We start from the raw sequence: 19,117 nt of genomic DNA on the forward strand, positions 1-19,117 counted from the left end.
TGCACCTTGATTTTACATGTTTTTCCTCAATTTAATTAAAGCGCATTTTAAACTGTATGTCCTTACTTTTTTAAAGGGTTTTTTTTTTTCCCCTTAGAGCAGAAAATTCTCTCTTCACTACTTACCCAGGTTTCTGCCTCTGCTGTAGGGTGTCATATCTCAAAGTTGTCAGACCAAGGCTGATGTATAAGAAATTATTCATGCTCATAATAGCTAAGGCAGAAAGAAATGTTCTTCCCCACTAACAATGCTGCTGAAAGAATTCTCACAAATTTTAAGGCTGTTTTTCTGGTACTGGTCCAGTTCTCCTTTGGAAGAAGAGTGAATAATGACAACTCAAAGGTGCAGCCAGATTTCAGATATTTGTATGCTCTGTCTGTCTCATATATGTTCTCCACGCTGACACAAATCTACACTCTGGCAGTTCAAATGCTTGTAAAGAGGTGGAGATATCACCACACAGAGATTATTTTTTTTCAAAACATCTACCATTTGGTGGACTCTGATGCATCCCAAAGGCAAATAATAATAATAATGATAATAATAATAAGGAATAGATTCTCTCATAAAATGCCTTTACTGGCTTTTTCACCTTCAGTATCTGCTGTCTTTTTCTCTTTTACAATTGCAGCATGTGAAGAATGAGTTTCTATTTGCTTTCTTTTTAGAAGTATTTAACGAGTCAAATGATTGCTAATTCAAAAGATCTTTCCATTTGTTACCATTAGTCTTACATATGATCGCTAATAAGGAAATAAATGACAATACACATTGTTCACAATTGCCTGTCTATGTGTTTTCATACCTACGGTTCCAGGTTACACCTCTGAGGAAGACACCTAGAGGATTACATATTATAGTTGAAGGGTTACAAGCTATAGTTAAATACCTTGTGTCATTTTCATAGCCTTTGTAATAAAACTTGGTCCAGGTTATTCCGGAAAAATATTTGCTGAATCATATTAGCCACTAGATTCTCCCAACACAAACATCTGGTTCAGAACTAGTTAATAAACCCTATTTTTTGTTTTTTTCTGTCATCTCTATGAGACAGATTAGAAGAGCCATTGGAAATGGAGGAATTAATCCGGCGCTTCCGTGCCAACATTGTCATCAGTGCACCAGAGTCCTTTGAAGAAGAAGAGTGGGCTGAGATTTCAATAGGTGCTCTGCGATTCCAGGTACAAACAGATCTCTCTTATCTATCACAAAGTATTTTAATCACTGGAGACAGAGCAATTTTTGCAGGGTTTTGACTTCAACATAGGCGGCACAGTTTGTGCAGATGAAATTTATGGAGTATGTAAAAAAAAGCCATGCTGTGACCCGTAGCAAACATGCTTCAATATAACTGAGAGGTTTTGACATATTTCTCCACACCTTTTTTTTTTAATTTCAGAATTCATAAAATTTCCCACCTCTATCCAGCTGAGCAGAATAATAATCACTGTTCTGAGGCAGAGTTGCAGCAAGTATTTAGCCAGTATTTTCACAAGAGAATACTGGTTGTTGTTAAGAATAATAGTACAGAAGTAACCTAGGACTGCTGCACATCAAGCAATGGATTGCCGAAAGACCAGACGTGCATACAAGTGAACAATCTATTGCCCTCTTTTATACACATTTTGTCTTAATCTCCAGTCAAGGCATGTTTTAAAGTATAGCCTGGCAGAGTTTTTTCATATGTTGTGCTTTGTATCATATCTAACAACATAATGTGCTTCGTACTGTGAGGAAAATGCTGAAGAGTCAAACTTTGTTGGCAAATACGTTCTTTTGAGAAAATATTCAACAAAGGATCCATGAAGAAGCTACAGATGAACCCTATTATTCTCTTAGGCGTGATAATGAAGGTGTGAATAACAGAAGTGCTAAGGTCAAATCTAGAAGCTGTGGTGGACATCACTCCTATTTCTTTCTGTTCAGTGTACTGTAAGAAATGAACAAGTAATTTTTTCTCTAAGGGTGGAAAATATGACTTATCTGCTCTTTTTATGGGTACTTTTATCCGTAAGCTGTAATAAGACTTAAAGAATGTTGAGGAAAAATTCCTCTAGGTAGGAGATGAAAAACACAAAGGACAAAATCCTTAGTGTATAGCCTGTTGGAGGCTGGAGTAACACTAGGGAACTCGTCTCAGGATCCTGCTGTGTTAGATACTGTAAAACTGCAAAATTGAAAAGGTATTTCTCTTTCTGGCATTGAAATGCTTTAGGAATACAAGCCAAAAATAGAAAGGCTTATGCCTTATGCAAGTTGCATTGTCTTTTCTCATTTCTGCCAGGACCTTATTCAGATACTGATGTGGTAACGGTAGACATTATGTTAATTGTTGAAGAAGCTGTTGAACAAAGCAGGGAAAAATATTTCCTTCTCTGTGTTATTTTCTTGTTCTTTTAATAAAATATTAAAGCTGTGGAAAATCATCTTCTGAAAAAGCTGCCAAATGTATGGTTTTGATGATTACACTGAAGAGCTGCAGAATCAGTTCTAGATGTATCTCAAAAAAAAATTAAATAGCAATTCAGATCAGCATATAAAAAAGTTGGCAGCGTAAGGTTTAATTATTTGCCCTATTTGAAATTTATAACACATTTTACAAAAGTAGAATGTGTATATTGGGATACTCTAAGAACAGTTAATTTCTACAGCGGACAGATTTGCTAAAGTTAGGGATGCAATATTAAGCGAAACTGCAATATGTCTGCCTTCTTCATTTGAATGCTTTAAGAAGAAATCTGTCCAGGGCTTTTTTTCCCTAAAAACACACCCTATTTCAAACAAGAATTAACTTTAATATCCATGCTCTGGTGTCAGAATAGAGGAGCTCATTATTCCTTCTGATTATGTAAACTTGTAAAAATTCACATTTTGCATTCTGATTATCTACAAGTGCCATGCATATATGAAAGACATTGCGCATTTCAGCTGCACTGAAACAATGTAAAGCAAACCCAAGAAAATCTTCCTTGGGTTAAATCCTGAGGCACTGTCTTGATTTTGTATTCAGTTCTCCTTTGGGCAAGTAGCCCTGCCAGCCCGTAGATGAAGTGAAGACATCAGGAAATGCAATTATGTAAATGTTTGGTATTTGTCAGATTTATGTCTCTGGGAAAGTTTTCCTTAAAAGAATAGAAAATAAAAGAAAAAAGTGAATTAAAAATTCAGTGAGACCTTCAGAAGCAGACCCTTTGAAAATGTACCCACTACATTAGGTGAACAGGCCTGACCTCTTGCATTAAAAAAGCATAAAAGAACACAAGAAAGGTACGTGAAAGGTAATTATTTAAGGTATTATGATGGTCAGAAGCTTGTACTGTTCTGTGTTGTACTGCTTTGACATACAGCTCTCAACCTTCTTTAATTAGGTTGTGGGTCCATGTAGCAGATGTCAGATAATCTGCATCGATCAACAGTCTGGGGAACGAAACAAAGAATTTATGCAGTCTCTGTCTGTGGCCAGAGGTAGAAAGGTCAGTACAGTAATCTAAAATAGCTGTATAGAAAGTTGTGTTGACTTTATTGCATGCATAGTGAAATATCTGCTGAGAGGATATTCATGACTAAGTTCTTATGCTAATCCATTTGATTTTCCAGTAAAAAGAAGATGCACTTACAATCCAGATAGGACATTGTTTATTTCCATTAGTTGCTCAAAATGTTTTTATTTATGCATTGGGGTTTTTTTCTGCGCTTGCTTTTATTCAGTATGTACTACTTTACAATGATGTGTTTATTTTGGTCTCGAAAAACAAGAGCTGATGCACTGATGTCATTCAAGAAGACAAATCTGCAGAAAAAGAGTATTTGATATGATACAGTTAGCTCATATGACTAAACTCTATTCTTACTGTGAGAAACTACTCAACAGGAAAAACAGAGCAGATGTAAGTATAGTCAAAGCTGAGAGTAATTGATTGACTGGAGAATAAGTGTGAAAAGCAGGCGTTCATTGGAGTCCTTATGCTTCCAGAAACTGCATTGTTTCTTGGAATTGAGAGTGCTCAGACAGTGGCTAGACACTTTGGCATCCCAAAAACTTCACAAATCTCCTCATAAGTATTTATTTATCTGAAAAATCCTTACTTTAAATTCGTTGCTTCTTGTTCATTAAGCTTCTGTTGTAAGAGTTCATTAGCCAGCCAGGGCTCAGAAGCCTTGCCAATACCAGCCAAACACGAGAGATGATTGGGCACAGCACAGGGGCCAGAGCAATGACAAATAGGCTGAAAATCATTCACCTAAACAATGCACAAACAAGTTCCAAATAAGGCATTCTTTGTTTGGAAAAAAAAAAAAACAAACAAAAAACAACATTGATTCGTCTCAGTGACTCATTAGGCAAACAAAGGGCTATATTTTCAATGGATGTTATCCTTGGTGAAAAGCTCTGCCGACTCTTGGAGCCAGACACCTGGTGCAGAGTGAGGTGGGGAGAAGGGAGAAGGCGGGGGCCAGCTGTCTAGCCACAGCTTCCCAATGACCTGAGATGACTTTGGGTTGCATGGCAGGCTCTGTCATCCAAATTCTGCCTTTGTGAGATGAGCTCCTCTCCATGGTGGATAGCCTGAAGACAAGAATTCTCTCCAGGCAATGTTGACCTACAGCTGGAACATCTGGGACACTTTAAAGAGCATTCTGGCACTCTGGACAGTGATGCTGCCCAGCTGCCATGTATGCAGGGGTGTGGTATGCCGAGGACTTTCTCTAGGCCCATGTTTTACTGGATTATGATTTGAATTGTCTGTAGAAGAAAAGCACTCCACATTCAGGGACCATCCCAAATGGCAACAAAACCTTACCCAGGACATAGATTCTCAGGAGAGGCAAAACATCTTCTGCATGTTTCCCACAAGAAAAGATGAGCTCCTCTTTCATTCTGATTAACTCAGCAATGGAAAGGTTTTCTGGATACAAGCACTCCTAGAACCAAGTAACTCGTTCAAACAGAACTAAGGCAATGAGAACAATCCAGCCTCTCAAGAACAACCTGGCACCAGATAAAAGACACATAGCAAGGCCAGGCACTGCTTGGCAGAGCACAGTGCTGCTATTCACAGTGGGGGAGTGCTCTGCTTCCCTCAGCTGCACAACCATAGTCTTGCTGCAAAGAACCAGGCCTTCAGCTTTTTCTATTTTTCCCAGTGTTCAGCATTGCCAGCTGATGGGATCTTGTGAGTACGCTCTGCTCTGCACAAAGTCCTCTGGGTTAGCTTGGCAGCCAAAAGAGATAGTTTGAGCTGGTAGCTTGGCTTGAACTGGTCTGAGAAGACCTCAGAGCCCATCCCTCCTGCAAATAGTCCGTGTGGTGATGGTCACCAACTGGCTATCGGTGAGAAGCACCTGAGGACTATGGCATCTTCAGTGTGCTAAGCAGACCTAGCAGGGGGCATTGATCCAGACAGACCTTTCACAGTTCACAGTGGAGAGAGAGAAAGAACATCGAGTTCATGTGACTGTGTTAAATTGCAGAGTTAATCCTTCGGTGACTCATGTCTCTAGCTTGTGCTTTTCTGTTAAGGAGTCATCTAATAGACTTCTTTTTCTTTTTTTATCAGATACAGATTCAGTGAAGGAATTTAGCACTGTTTGTTCCCAGCTGTCAATAATGCAATTCAAACTGCAAAAAACAAACGCAGCAAAATAAGTTTTAAACTTAATGTTCCAGTACAAGGGGTACTGATATTTTTGAAAGGCTGTTGTAGTTGCTCGATTTCCAAAACTGCACATACAAATGGATTTCAAATCGTGAAAGCTTAACAAGAGAGCCAGATGTCAATATTTACCGTTTTGTTTTGTTTTTCCAAGAACACCAACCTGGAAAAAGATATCAAACTTTATCAAACTGGTAGCCCAAATAACAACACTGCAGATTAATTTCAATGATACAGTAAGGCTTGTACAATATTTAGTTCTAAAACCATGTATTTCTCCCTCCTTCTGAGACTCTGAGAACCTGATGCTCCAAGTTGAAAAATTGAGGATTGCGTAGATGGATTGCAGCTGAAATTCAGAACCAGCTACTGTAATTAGATATTTGCATGTTTCCTATTAAATGTAAAGCAGGGTGCTGAAGCCCAGCCAGCTGCTTTTGATGAAACCTTTCATCACATTGTTTGAAATAAACACCTCTACAAAGCAAACTTGAGCTCTGCTGCCACCAGTTCTGAAAAAATATTCATTAAGGATTCCTTCTGTAAATTTTGACTGAAAAGGAAAAAGGGGCTCTCCTGCGACAGAGCTCTCTCTGTCATTGCAGGACACCGCAAAACACTAGGTAACTGCATTAAGCAGATAGCATAAAAATAGCCATACGCTGTTTCACATGCTTCACCACCTGATGCCAGGCACACACAGACAGAAAGGAGAGAACATTGAATTCTTGGCTAACATCTTCTGTGTTTTGCAGATGCAGTTTTAAGCTAACAATAGCGGAAGCCCTGTGGGTAGATTTGCAACAGTGCTATAAACTGGGACTTGCTGTCATGGTAGCAAAGGGAACTGCATCAGCAGTCTGCCCCAGCATAAATGTCTGGATAGCAGTGCATCAAGAAAAATACATTATGTTTGCACATGCCCTCCTATACTAAAGGGCTTGTGTTTTTTTCCTGTAGGCTGTCGATCCTCCTTGATGTATCTCATAGTGCCTTGGGAGAGCTTTTTTCCCTGTTGGATGAGATGCCGTGCCTTTGGACTGCTTATTGAAATGTTAGCAAGGATAGCAAATTACTTCTCTTATCTGATGCATCGTTATCATAATTTTCATCATAATGTGGGGCTTTATACTATGCAATGCTTTTCATCCAAAGATCTGGAACATTTGCAAACACTGATTGATATAATTAATAGACCTCTGAAATACTACCGTTCTCTTTTCTCATTGGTGGCTGAAGTAGAAAATGTGTATACTTAAGGTAGAGCAAAAGAACATCAGTTCTTAGAAAAACATTCTGCTGCCCAGATTTTTTTAACAGAACAAAATGGGGACTTTCAACACCAAGTTAAAGCTTTCCTTTGTTTTCTAATATAAAAAAACAGCATGCTGAAAGTGAGTACTTCCACTCTCCTACTTTTACTAATAAGTTTTGGTGAATACAGAGCTAAGAAAACATCTTACGATAAAAACAAAAACAAACAAAGCAAAACAAAACAAAACAAAATAAAACAAACCCAAACTTAAATAATTGTATCTCTCAAAGCTTTGCGTGGGAGGGAGGTTATGTTATTGTATTAATTAAATCATAGAATTATAGAATCAGCTAGGTTGGAAAAGACCTTTAAGATCATCAAGTCCAGCCATTACCCCAGGACTACCAAGACCACCACTAAACCATGTCACTGAGGATCTCATCTATATGGTTTGTGAACACTTCCAGGGACAGTGATTCCACCACTTCCCTGGGAAGCCTGTTCCAATGCCTGAGCACCCTTCTGGTTAAGAAATTTAATAATATCCAGCCTCAACCTCCTCTGGCACAGCTTGAGGATATTTCCTCTTGTCTTAAATGAGCAGAAATGAACAAGTAAATTCATCTGCTGGGACAAGGCAGCCAAGAGCTACATACAGGGGCAAAATTCAGAACTTATCCATCCAAAGCTTTATTTTAGTGCGCAGTATCAGTTATGGGCTTGTTACACATTCTAACAGGGCATTTTCCCGGCCAAGAGCTAGTCTGAATTAACTCATTATTTAGGAGCTGTAGCTTGAAGGCACTTTATCTCAGCCTTTCTCAGATGTAGCACCTCAGGTTTCCACCTTACAGAAGAAGATACTGCACCCAGGATATTTCTGCCAGTGAATATCTAAGCAGTGCATATTACTGTTGATCCAGTATAAGTACTTGAAACAACATGCAAGAATGACAGCATTTTATAGCTCCGCTTTTAAGTGAGTGTGATGACTATCATATGATTCACTGTTGGCAAGAATAAGTACATTTTATCTATTTTTTCCAGCAGTGAAGTGTTGTGCTTTTTCCTAATCATGAGCTTTACATTTTTTGTCTCTGCGAAGTTTAAGAGTGATGGGAAGAGCTCCTACTGCCATCTGACCAAGTGGATAAAACCACTGAGCTCTCAGCCCAGAAATCCCTGCCCAGGTCTTGGTGTGTCCTGGGGAGGTTATATGCAGAATAAAATACCCTTGAAGTCAGGAAAAGGTAGCAACAACAGAGAGAGATTATATGGTTCACTGTAATAACTCTGCAGGCTGTAATCTCCGCGTCTGAAAGCTTCATTTTTCATCAGTGAAATGTGAGAAGGGCAAATTTCTATCTTTTTCTTGAAACAGAGCTGAAATGGCAGGATGCACATCTTTTGTGGTTGCTGCAGAGCTGTTGCTATTATCAGTACTTGCTGAGTCAATATTTGTAATTATTGAAAAAAACAAGGAAATTCACTTAAACGATATTAAATCCAATTCTATTAATCGCAAGCTAAATTTTGGTCTTAAGAACATTCAGAAAAGAAAAAGGTCAGCAATTCCAAGCAGGTCTTAGTACTAAAATATGTATACCGTCAATATACCATCACCTTGAAAATTCCTTAGGCATCACCGAGTCTCAGCACTGAAAAAAAAATACTATGAGACTTTAGATGCCAAATCAGAGTACGGAAATACTAAGGACCAATATTAAATAGCGTATGAGAACTTATGAAGATAAAGTGTGTTCACACACTTTTTCTTAAGTAATTCTAAATGGTTTAAGTTGATTTACAAAAAAAAAAAAAAAAAAAAATTGCTAAATGATTCACATCAATAGAAAAATTGGTAAATCAAATTCTCTGCAGTGAACAAACTGCCCAGATGTATTTTAGTCTCATTTTAAGACAAATTGAGATGTCAATACAGTAAATATAAATAAAAACTTCTCATGTGTCAAATAAGTTCATTTACATGGATGAGTTATAAAATTCCTCCCTGTGTAAAGTGTGCAGCATGGACTAATATTAATTTTACAATATTTGTTTTATGCTTGTCTGATTTTATAAAACAACAAATTTATGACAACTGTCCTTTTTGCACCAGGGGATAGGAAGTAAATCCAAGTTACTAATCACAAAGCTGAAAAAAACATCATTTATACCAACACAGAAAACACAACTTGACAAGAAACAAGAAAAAAGCAAGAATGAAAATATAATACTGTGTAGTTTAATAATTTAAATGAAACAGTTACTAACTTACCATTTCAGTGTCACAGAATCATAGAATCATGGAATCGTTTGGATTGGGAGGGACATTAAAGATCATACAGTTCCAATGCCCCTGCCATGGGCAGGGACACCTTCCACTAGAGCAAGGTGCTCCAAGCCCCATCCAGTCTGGCCTTGAACACTTCCAGGGATGGGGCATCATAGTTGATCCAACACAGTCATTATGCTAAAGGATTGGGATCTTACTGTCCTGCAGTCATTAAATACTCAGCATTAAATACTACAGTGCTGATCGTAAGGATCTACCCTGTGTCCACCACTGTTGACACCATTATGGTGACAAGTATCAAAAACGTGTCATTAATAGGATAAGCCTGATCAGGAGGAACTCTTACCACATATATGTGAAATGCTAGGGAGATGAAGCAAGAGTAGAAGTAGCCAAAAAAGCTCTGCTTGTTTTTCTTTTTAATGGAGAAGGAGAATAAAGGTTTGTTTTTAATGAATTTCATCTGTTTATTTATTTATTTTATGCTTTAGAGTGGCTGGCACATTTTGGCTGTAGCCTACCAAAACAAATTACTTCTTATTGAAACCTGTGAAAAAAGACTAGAAAATTAGTATTGGGTTTCCAAGGTCCTCAGTTTGAAGAATGAAGACATTCTGAAGTCTACATATCAATTACCAATCTGACATGGTCTTCAGCAATCCTTTATTTCTTACTTTACGTATTTCTTTAACTATTATCTAATCATTTGGAAAATATGAGATTGTGAGTCTGTTTCTTGTGCACTTCTAAACTCTCCGCTGTTGGAAAACAAAACCACAAAACCACACCACTCTCTTCTGTGACCTTTCCAGGTCACACCCAGCTGTTCACAGCTACAACTGCAATATTCAACATGCTTAAGATCAAGACCACACATAAATGTTCAAACACACTGCTCAGGTTGCACGGCCACTGGGTAAAGAGGTTATTTTCTTTCTTTTTTCTTTAATATTCATTATCATGATGACACATATCTAAGTATTTTTAATATTTACATAGTAATAACAGAAAACAACTGGTAGACTTAATAAAACAAACTTTCTGAATATTTTCTGTAAAATATACTGAAATGCTCATAAAAACAAATGAAGGAAAATTCACAAAGTCTAGACAGAGCAAAGTTCTGTTAACAAAGTGAATAATCCTTGGTAAAGGATACAAGACTTTTTCTCACTCTTTGAACATGCGTGCATTCTCATGTTGCCTAGACCTTATTGGTGGTAATGCATTAACTGTATTTGTCAAGAAGCCAGAACAGTCATTAAATGACAAGACTGTGAGGGAGTGCAAATTACATACATGATACTATGGAACTCATGATGAAATACTATGTTATTTATCTTCTCACTTCTTGAATAACATGGGATCAACTTTTGTTTACTAGTCTATTACAGTTAATCAGTTAAAAATGTTCTTAATTACATGGAGATAGTTCAGATCTCCTCATTCTTAAAGCAGTATTGTTTTTTCTAAACATATCTGGGTTGTGGGATCCTTCATAGGTCTGATTACTTTAGCATGAGTTGCGTCTTAATAAATACTTTGCTTTTTTCAGACAAACTTTGGCATATACCTGATGAACCAGCCCTTACATTCATCCCTTCCAGATATGTTATCTGTTGGGTCTCAAGTACTTCCAGTGCTGAAAGAGAATATGGAAATTCAGCCCCCAACATCCAGTGAAGAAAAATGTTCAGGATAGATTCTGTGCTAGAGATGAGGTCTCCATGCAAGTCCAGGGAAAAGTTAGTCGTCAGTTACTAAAGAAAAAAAAAAGCTTCTACTTGCTTGGCTCTGATTTAAGTCTCTTAATTTTCTGTTTGCTGTAAATGTTATCAGATGGCAGAAACCTCGATAATTACAGCTCACCTACATGTTTATGCTTGTGATTAGGTTACAGCAGCCATAAGTCTGTTTTGCTCAATTGCTTCAGGATGCAACAAGTTTGATCAAGTTTTACCGGTGGATGACTCCCAAAGCAAGCACAACATCATTGTCAGAAACCCACATCTCAATGAAGGAAAGTAAACACAGCAATGCACTACTTCCTTAAGTTGCTTAGTTAAAACCACAGTTAGGAGAGAGGATGCAGGACATATTTTAGAAACAATGTGGGTGGGATGGGAACAGTGGGAGAGCAGCATGAAAGTAACCGCTTACCAATTCAGTCCATTCAACTTACCAAAAATGAAACTGAAGGTGATGTGTAGATAAGGCTGAAAGCAATAGAGAAGAGGGAATTTTATTGGGAAATCCATGTCTACCTCTTCAGAAGTGGTGTGTGAGGATGCCAGAAAGGCACAAAGATCAAGGACGATTTGGTATGCCATTTGCAGAACACTAGTTTCACTCTGTGAAACTATTTCACGCATTCATTCTCAACTTTTCTCTCATTCCCATTTGCTACTTTTCCATCTGATTTATTTCATGTGATGAGTTCGCCGTTTCCTTACATGTTTGTGGATGTTGACACATTTTTTTCTAATTAGAGCTCTTTCAACTAAAGCAATCATGTTTTCTATCTAAACTTTGTTTATCCTCAGTGGTGTCTAATGGCCGCTTAATAGAGCTCTTGAAACTTTGGATAGATAGAAGGAAAGTTCCTTCTCCACCCTGAAGACCTCAAAGCACTCTTTTTTCTTATTCTTGTGCATTTGATAATGTCCTTCTTAGGAGGTTTTTCAGTTCTTCATTCTTCTAAATGTGACTCATGCTTTTTGATTTCTGAGAACAGATACTTGAAAGTAGGACTTTGTCTGAAATATGAATTAATGTGAGAAATAAAAAAATAAATAGAGCAAGACACACAGTAAAAAAGCACATGGAAAATCAATGTAATGCAAGACTGAACACACTGAGGCCAGGTGTTTTATGACCCCCTACATGTGTCCAGCCAGCCACAGGGAGATTTCATGCTTTCAGGAAGTCCTTCTGGAAAAGGAAATTCTCCTAGATTAGCTTCTCTATTGCCATTTGGAAAGTGAAATTTTGGCCTCATTAAAAGCACTGTCAGAACTCTCATCCAGTGTGATTTAGGTCTTCCTTGGGGCAATTTTGGCTCAAATTGTGTGAAAGTGCTTCTGGCTGAAGCAATCCCTGAGTTGTTTGAGTATATCCCTGGAGGGGAGCAGGCAGCTTTGTGAAAGAATTGGTCAAAGAGTTACTCTGAAAGGGAAGCAACTACCACAGAGTGGGGTACAATGGGAAAAAGGAAGCGCATAGCCCAGTGTGTGAGTCAGAATTCGAAGATAATCTTTTTTCTTTCTCTGTTTTGCTTTTTTTTTTTCCTGGTTACTTCTTGCTTTCTTTTTTTCTTTTGAAGAACTGGTTTTACTCACTTCAGCTGGAACAGACTCTTATTAGTCTCTCACCAGAGCTTTGTAATGGAAATGAGAAGAGACATTATCTGTTTCTTACAACCTGCCATAATACATGGAAAGAAAGAGGTGTTTCATATGTATGTAAAGTGAGGATCAGTTTTGAGAGTCGTACCTTCCACTTCAGAGCCCAAGCACTGCTCCTTGATGTCTGCTTTGAAAAGCAGAAGTTTTATCTGTCTAATAGTCAGTTATCTAATGTTGTAATCGGCAGGCTTTTTGGAACCTTCAAAAACAGTTTCCTGGTATCTAAATCTCTCAACTGTTTTACTCTGCCTTTCTGTTATGCAGAGCATTGTTTTATTGGATAGAAAGCCAGCACAGCTCTGGCAAATTTAATACAAAGAGACCTGCTGTATGCTGACCTTCAGGTGATCTCTGGTGCTTTGCTCTGTCCTCTTCACCTCACCAGTATGTCATTTGTTTAAAATGGCACAGAAGTTAGAAAAGGAAATTGAAAGCAAAGCTCAACAAGCTCTCTTTCACTTGTTATTAGATTTACTACAAAATAAGTCACTTTGGTCCACAGTGGCTTGACAAATACTGTTTGTGAATAGCTTTAATGCAATATATGATAACGAAGGATGAGAGGATTTGAACTTTAAAAATGTCATGCTTGGTCATTTTGACCTATTATTTACAGGCAATTACACTTTCCCTCTGCTATGGGTTAGCAATATTAGATCAAGAATAATTTTGTCATTTTACAGGGGGAAAAAAGATTTTCTTGATACATGAACATGCTCATTAGTATGTTCTGTGCATTTCCCAGAAGGCTCATCCTTGTGCTACAGTGATAGGAAATGTCACAACACTTCAGATTGATGGAATACACATAAGGAATCTTTCACCTCAACAAAGGATATTTCCCTTCTAGTAAGTGGAGTGTTCCTGCCACTATTGATATGTCTTCCCATCAGTAAGGACAAATACTTCTCAGTACCAATACTCTATGGAGAATCTTGAAGTAGGAAGTCACTTTTAAATGACATGCACTGTAAATCTGTAGAAAGAACATCTCTCTCATAATGTGAGAAAGATTGAAAAAAAGACAAAACTTAGCATAATGCAAACAAGAGTATTGCCGGAATGAAAATGGCATAAACACCTCAAAACACTGTATATATTACAGTTCAAGATTATAATGTCCTATAAGGGGTGACTTCTCAATCAGAGTATATAGAAAAAGGACCATTGCATATGAATATGGGGTCCTTCATCTAAGTTCTCCCATTACTGCAAAATTAATTCTTTGGACTAATTGCAGATATATGCTTACCTTATATTGATAAGAAAGGTACTTAATACTGTATTTCCAGAGTGCTGTAAGTAGAAAGTCCTCTATGTATTTGAGAACTAAGTCCATATTTCCTTACAATTAATTATTCAGACACATTCCATTTTCCATGAAAGTTAACTCCTTCTCAAATCTCAAGACAAGAATGGTGATTGTGACAAGCTCTAATAATAGCCAGGAGGCTGAAATCACAAACCAGAAATCAGCATTTTTAGGAGAAGACTCTGAACTGTGTTCTCTGATAGATATTTCAGATACAGTTTATGATTTATATGCTTTCAATGACATCCATCAAAATATAGTCAAAATTTTGGATCATCCTTCTGTCAAAATTATACACTAATCAAAAAGGAGAACTGCATAAAATGTATGATTATTGTTCAGAAATTGTAGAGATTATGCTGCACATTTCTTCTTCAATCTGGTTTTTAACTTTCTTGTAAATGAAACCAATAAAATATATATCATGCTTCACATGTCCACTGTTGGTGGTTGCATTCTTGACCCCTGAACTCATCAGATGCTAAGTTCTGCTTGAAGGCATTACCAGGCTCATGGGGTGAGTATGTGGCTCAGGATTGAAACGATGTCTCATCTCTGCTGGAATTCACATGTGAGGTGATCTCCACTTATTATGCTGATGGCCTCTGTCTGTCTAGTCAGCATGCCAATCAGTTGCACACTCTGCTCAGGGCCTGCACAATATGCACTAATAATCACTGGTTTCCTTTAAAAGGTATCCAGAGGCAGTCCTGTTGGAACCATCTCTATTATCCAAAGGTTGGAGGTCTCCCAAAGAGTGATGGACAAAAGAAGGTTCTTTTCCCTCTCCTTTGGCTAGAGGGATCCAACACCATCTTTCTCCACTACCTAACCCATCAGTCAGTTGGTAACACTAAGGACTTAATAGGACTGTGTGTGTGGAGATCACAAGGACTGATTGAAGGGAAATCCCTCCCTTCTCATGAAGTTTACATGGAAATGATCTGTGATTCACTGGGCCAGAGAGATGGGGAGATGGGCACACTGAGGCAGGATCCACAAGTGACTCTGAGCTACTCATTCACGCTGACTTGGATTCATTGAGACTGGGAGGGGAAGAAGAGCATGACTTCGTAACCCAACAGGTAGGTCACTCCTATGGAGGTGAAAGATGTGGGTACATCCCTGTCTCTCTAATTATATAACTGTCATGAGGCAACTACTTGGACAAAACATAGACACGGCCCCCAGAGAAGGGAGGACAAGGCAGAGGCTCCACCTCTCTGCTGGGCATGTTGCGTCTCCTTCCTCTGGCCACCAGCATTTAAGTACAAGGTGGAACTTCAGCAAAGATAGAGGACAATGTTCCAAGCCTGTTCTGGAAAATGCCATTAAGTGAAACTTGAGTTAGTGTCTTCTAAAAGCAGAAATGACAATGAACTCAGGCTTTTGCGTTCTTGCTATTTACATCAGCTGCAAGGTCAGAGTGATAAGGAAAAAATGTGTAAGGGAAAGCACAGCAGCATCTCCTTACAGTCAAAGTTTAAAAGAAAATAGTGGTACGCATGCCTTTGCCACCCAGTTTGTAATATTTTTTTAGGAAAGAAAGGATGTAGGTATCCTCAGGCCCATAAACCTTATTCAGAGAACTCAGAGTATGTCATCAAGAGAGGTGCCTCTTAAGCAAGGTGCCATTTAAAGGGCTACTCTTCCCTCCCTTTCATGTCAACTAGCTTACTTAGCTGCTCACTCAGTGTGAAGGCAGTTGTGGGTCCCTTCCAGTGGAAAAAAAAATAAGCAGGTGCCTTACATAAGGAGTGAAGTGACTCACTTAGGACAGCAGACAGGGATTGATGTTTGGTAGGTTTGACATGGGGAATCCTTGAGCATCACTGCCATGTGCAGAGGTGCACCAAAAACCTCTGTGTAATAATCCCAGAAATATGTGTCACAAAACAAGTTAGTCATTTTCCTGATGATGCTGTGAAATCACCCTGATGGGTGATGTTTGAGAATTGTGCTGTTGGGGAACAGATCATGGCAAAGGCATGATGGGGAAAGGGGACAAACAACAAAATGTGTGTTGTAGCATTTGCCACTAAAAATTGCGGGGTGGAGGGGTGTCTCAAATACCCACCAAGTAAGATGAAATGTCAGAAATGAGGGAATTTGATTTAGTATAGCAGTTCCATATCAAATTTGAAATGACATTGATCTCAAATGAAGAGCCTCTTTGCCTTGCGTGGCTTATGCATAGCCTGTAATAAGGTGCATTTCTACGTTAACCCCAGTTTCTTCTGTGAGCTGATCTATTCCTGACCTGCAACCAAAACTTGCCAACACACTGCAAGCAGGGACAGCAATGCCAGCTTCTCCTAGGTAACCAGTATATTCCATCTTTAAGCCCATCTCATGTTTCTTGCTGTTTTTCAGAGGTGAGTTTCCCATCTGGATTAAAGTGCTCTGGCCAGGATTGTTAATAAAGAGGTGATGCCTCAGTCCAAAAGTGAAATCAGCTTTTGGTTTCTGAAAGGGCTGTGTTTGAAAAGCCGGCCATGAGCCAATGTCCAGTCTGTTGTTTTCTGATACTTCTAATAGATAACTTGGGTAAAGCCATTGAAAAGTATGTGAATTATTACTTCACAAAGCAAAACAAAGCTAGAAAGCTACAGAAGGCTCTGCCCTGCTGAACCAATTTGTGCACTTCTACGAATGGAGAAGAGCCTCTGAGGTATTCACCATTTATGGATGTAATTCCCAGTGAATCATGTATTAGACATTTGTAATTTTACTGGTTTAGCCAAATGCTTTCGACTGTTGCTTATCCTTGGATATTTGTATTTACTGCCATATTAAAAAAAGATTTTTCCAGCAAACATTTCAATACTGAAATGAAATTGAATGTCTTATGTCAAATGTTTGTTCTAAGAAACAAGAATGTAAGATTTCTTTGTTTGACTTGCTATCCAGAGTTCAATGTGATGATTTAATACACCCGAAAAAAGAAGGTTCTTGTCTGAGTTGCTTTATCTGTCAGTCAGTACTTGTAAAAAGCTGTGTTCCTCAGTAACATCTAATCAATTAGAAAAAACGACCTAAGCTACAGGAGGTGGACACTGCTTGCAAACACTCATTGTCTAGGAAAGTTTGCATTTACCTGTATATATATACATACATATGTTCAAGCACAAGAAGTCAAAACAGTCAATTATTTTATTTTAGTCTTGGAAAATACTCAGAAAAAAAGCATGAACAGATTTTCTGAGGGAGCACAGGATGTGGCACCATGTTTGTTGTATCAGACCTACAGCAGCACCCCTTACAACCAAACAGCTGCTGTCCCTGCAAACAGAACAGCTCTTCAGACATTTAAAAGTGCAGGATTAAGTTTTGTAATGCAGCTTCGTGCCCTCTCTCTTTCATCATGCACTAAGGAGCAGCTTACAACAGATTTGCTCACTGAACTCTGAGCAGCTCCAGGGACTGAGGACCTGTGTCCCTCCCCAGGAATGGTGCGACCTGCCTCCACTGTGCCCTGCTGCTGCTCTGTGCTGTAGCCACAGAGTTGTGTATTGGATGTTGTAGTCAGAGCCTCTTAGAACAATTAAAAGGCAATAGACATTGCTAATTTAACTTGCTAAACTTGGAGGACTTTTTGTGAACTACTTGTGTGCAGGTTCATCTGAGAAAAGTACTTTGACAAGTTCTCATGCTATTTTATGTTGTGTTGTACTGGCATCATGGAATCATTTGGTATTCGTTCAATCTCACATGCCTTTCCCACTGGCAGAGCACGGTAATTTGAGGCGATTTACGTGAAAGTGAAGAGTATGTTGAGGAAGGGAGAATCTGACTTTTCTTTGAATGGGTAACCTGAAACAATTGGTTAAATTAGTCAAGCAAGATTGAGAGCTGTGTGTATCAGAGGCATGCATGAAACTTTAGGGAAAATGCAAGTGGATTCCTAAAGATCTTTTTTCTAAGGGCAAAACCAGCACAGACAAGCAATCATGTATTTAAGAAGCTAAGTAATCATGTATTTAAGAAGTTATATATGATCTAAATGAGATTATCAGGTATTGCAATTAGCACATTTATCTGCAGTTATAAATGTTCTGCTTCAAATAAGAACATTTGGATCGGGAGGGTCATTCTCTCCTGTTGTATTTCTTCTCATTTCGTCTATCAGCCCAAAAATACTACTGGGTAAAATATTAAAATAAAAAAAAATAAAAATTCCCATTTTGTAAGAGGAATTTCACTTTGAAAATGCCTAAACAAGACACATCTTTCTGAGTTGAAAGACTACGAGTTAGCCGTATAGTAATATTATAGGGCCAGTCATCTGGAAAAATGGCCATGACTATTGTCAAAGAGAAGAAAATCCAATGTTTCAGCAGTTAGAGGCAAGGCACACAACCAGGCACCACATTCTGTGTGGAGAGGAATGCTTGCTGGAAGACAATTTCCTAAACATATGCACACATATCTCTCTGAAATTGCCCATGTTAGGACATTTTCTTAAGTATGTATTGTTATTTTTCTAAAATCTCTGCTGACACACTTTATGCCACGAGGAGCAGGTAGACTGAGAGGCAAAGTAGTATCAGATTGCAAGTGCCATGAAACAGTGTAATACTCTTGCTGCCTACACTATTCTCTATAGGCAAAAGCCCCATCGCAATTCAGTTTAGAAAGAATATTACAACAAATATAAAAGTGAGTTATGAAACTAAATAAGATTATCTAAGCCATCTAGAGAGCATTAACATAAATAAAAGAAATTTCTAGGCATGTGAAGCTCCATACCATAGTTCATCCTGCCAGTTCTTCTTATTGCAGCCCACTAACTGCTGGATCACTGAAATCATGTTGTTGGCTTCTTCTTGAAAAAGAGGCTCATGCTGAATAAGAACATGGTGATAAAGCCACTAATAAAAGTAGTTACACGACAAAGTAAACCTAAAAATCATAGACCTTAAAATCATATCTGGATGCAGAACTGGGAGGGGAAGGCCCCACAAAGGGACACATTTTTTCTCAGAGAGAGGAAACTTCTGACCTTAATCCTGCAGTGAAAAGCTGAAAATCTTTCCAGCTGCAGCAAGAATTACTGGTTCAGAAACATGATTTTTTGCCTCCTGATGCTGGTTTTATTTTGATATACATTCAGCCTTTCTTAACCTGGATTTTCTGTGGAAGTAATAACTGCAGCTGTCAGAAAGAGGATATGTGATCATGAATGGCCAAGAAGAT

At 38.3% G+C, this 19,117-nt stretch overlaps 1 protein-coding gene across 3 annotated transcripts in view; it reads left to right on the top strand.

The window, feature by feature from the left end:
* MOCOS (molybdenum cofactor sulfurase) overlaps positions 1 to 12,484 on the top strand; it is a 221,857-nt gene extending 209,373 nt beyond the window's left edge. For all 3 annotated transcript variants that reach the window (XM_057423022.1, XM_057423021.1, XM_057423023.1), the window contains exons 13-15: positions 1,055 to 1,181; positions 3,369 to 3,473; positions 10,761 to 12,484. In XM_057423022.1, the coding sequence (XP_057279005.1) occupies positions 1,055 to 1,181; positions 3,369 to 3,473; positions 10,761 to 10,907 (379 nt within the window). In that variant the 3' untranslated portion in view covers positions 10,908 to 12,484. The remainder of the gene's footprint in view (positions 1 to 1,054; positions 1,182 to 3,368; positions 3,474 to 10,760) is intronic.
* The last annotated feature ends 6,633 nt before the right edge of the window (positions 12,485 to 19,117 follow it).

Source organism: Pezoporus wallicus, unplaced genomic scaffold (genome assembly GCF_028554395.1).
Source record: "Pezoporus wallicus isolate ANWC-B61680 ecotype Strahan unplaced genomic scaffold, APGP_CSIRO_Pwel_v1 contig_749, whole genome shotgun sequence".
Taxonomy (NCBI): Eukaryota; Metazoa; Chordata; class Aves; order Psittaciformes; family Psittacidae; genus Pezoporus; species Pezoporus wallicus.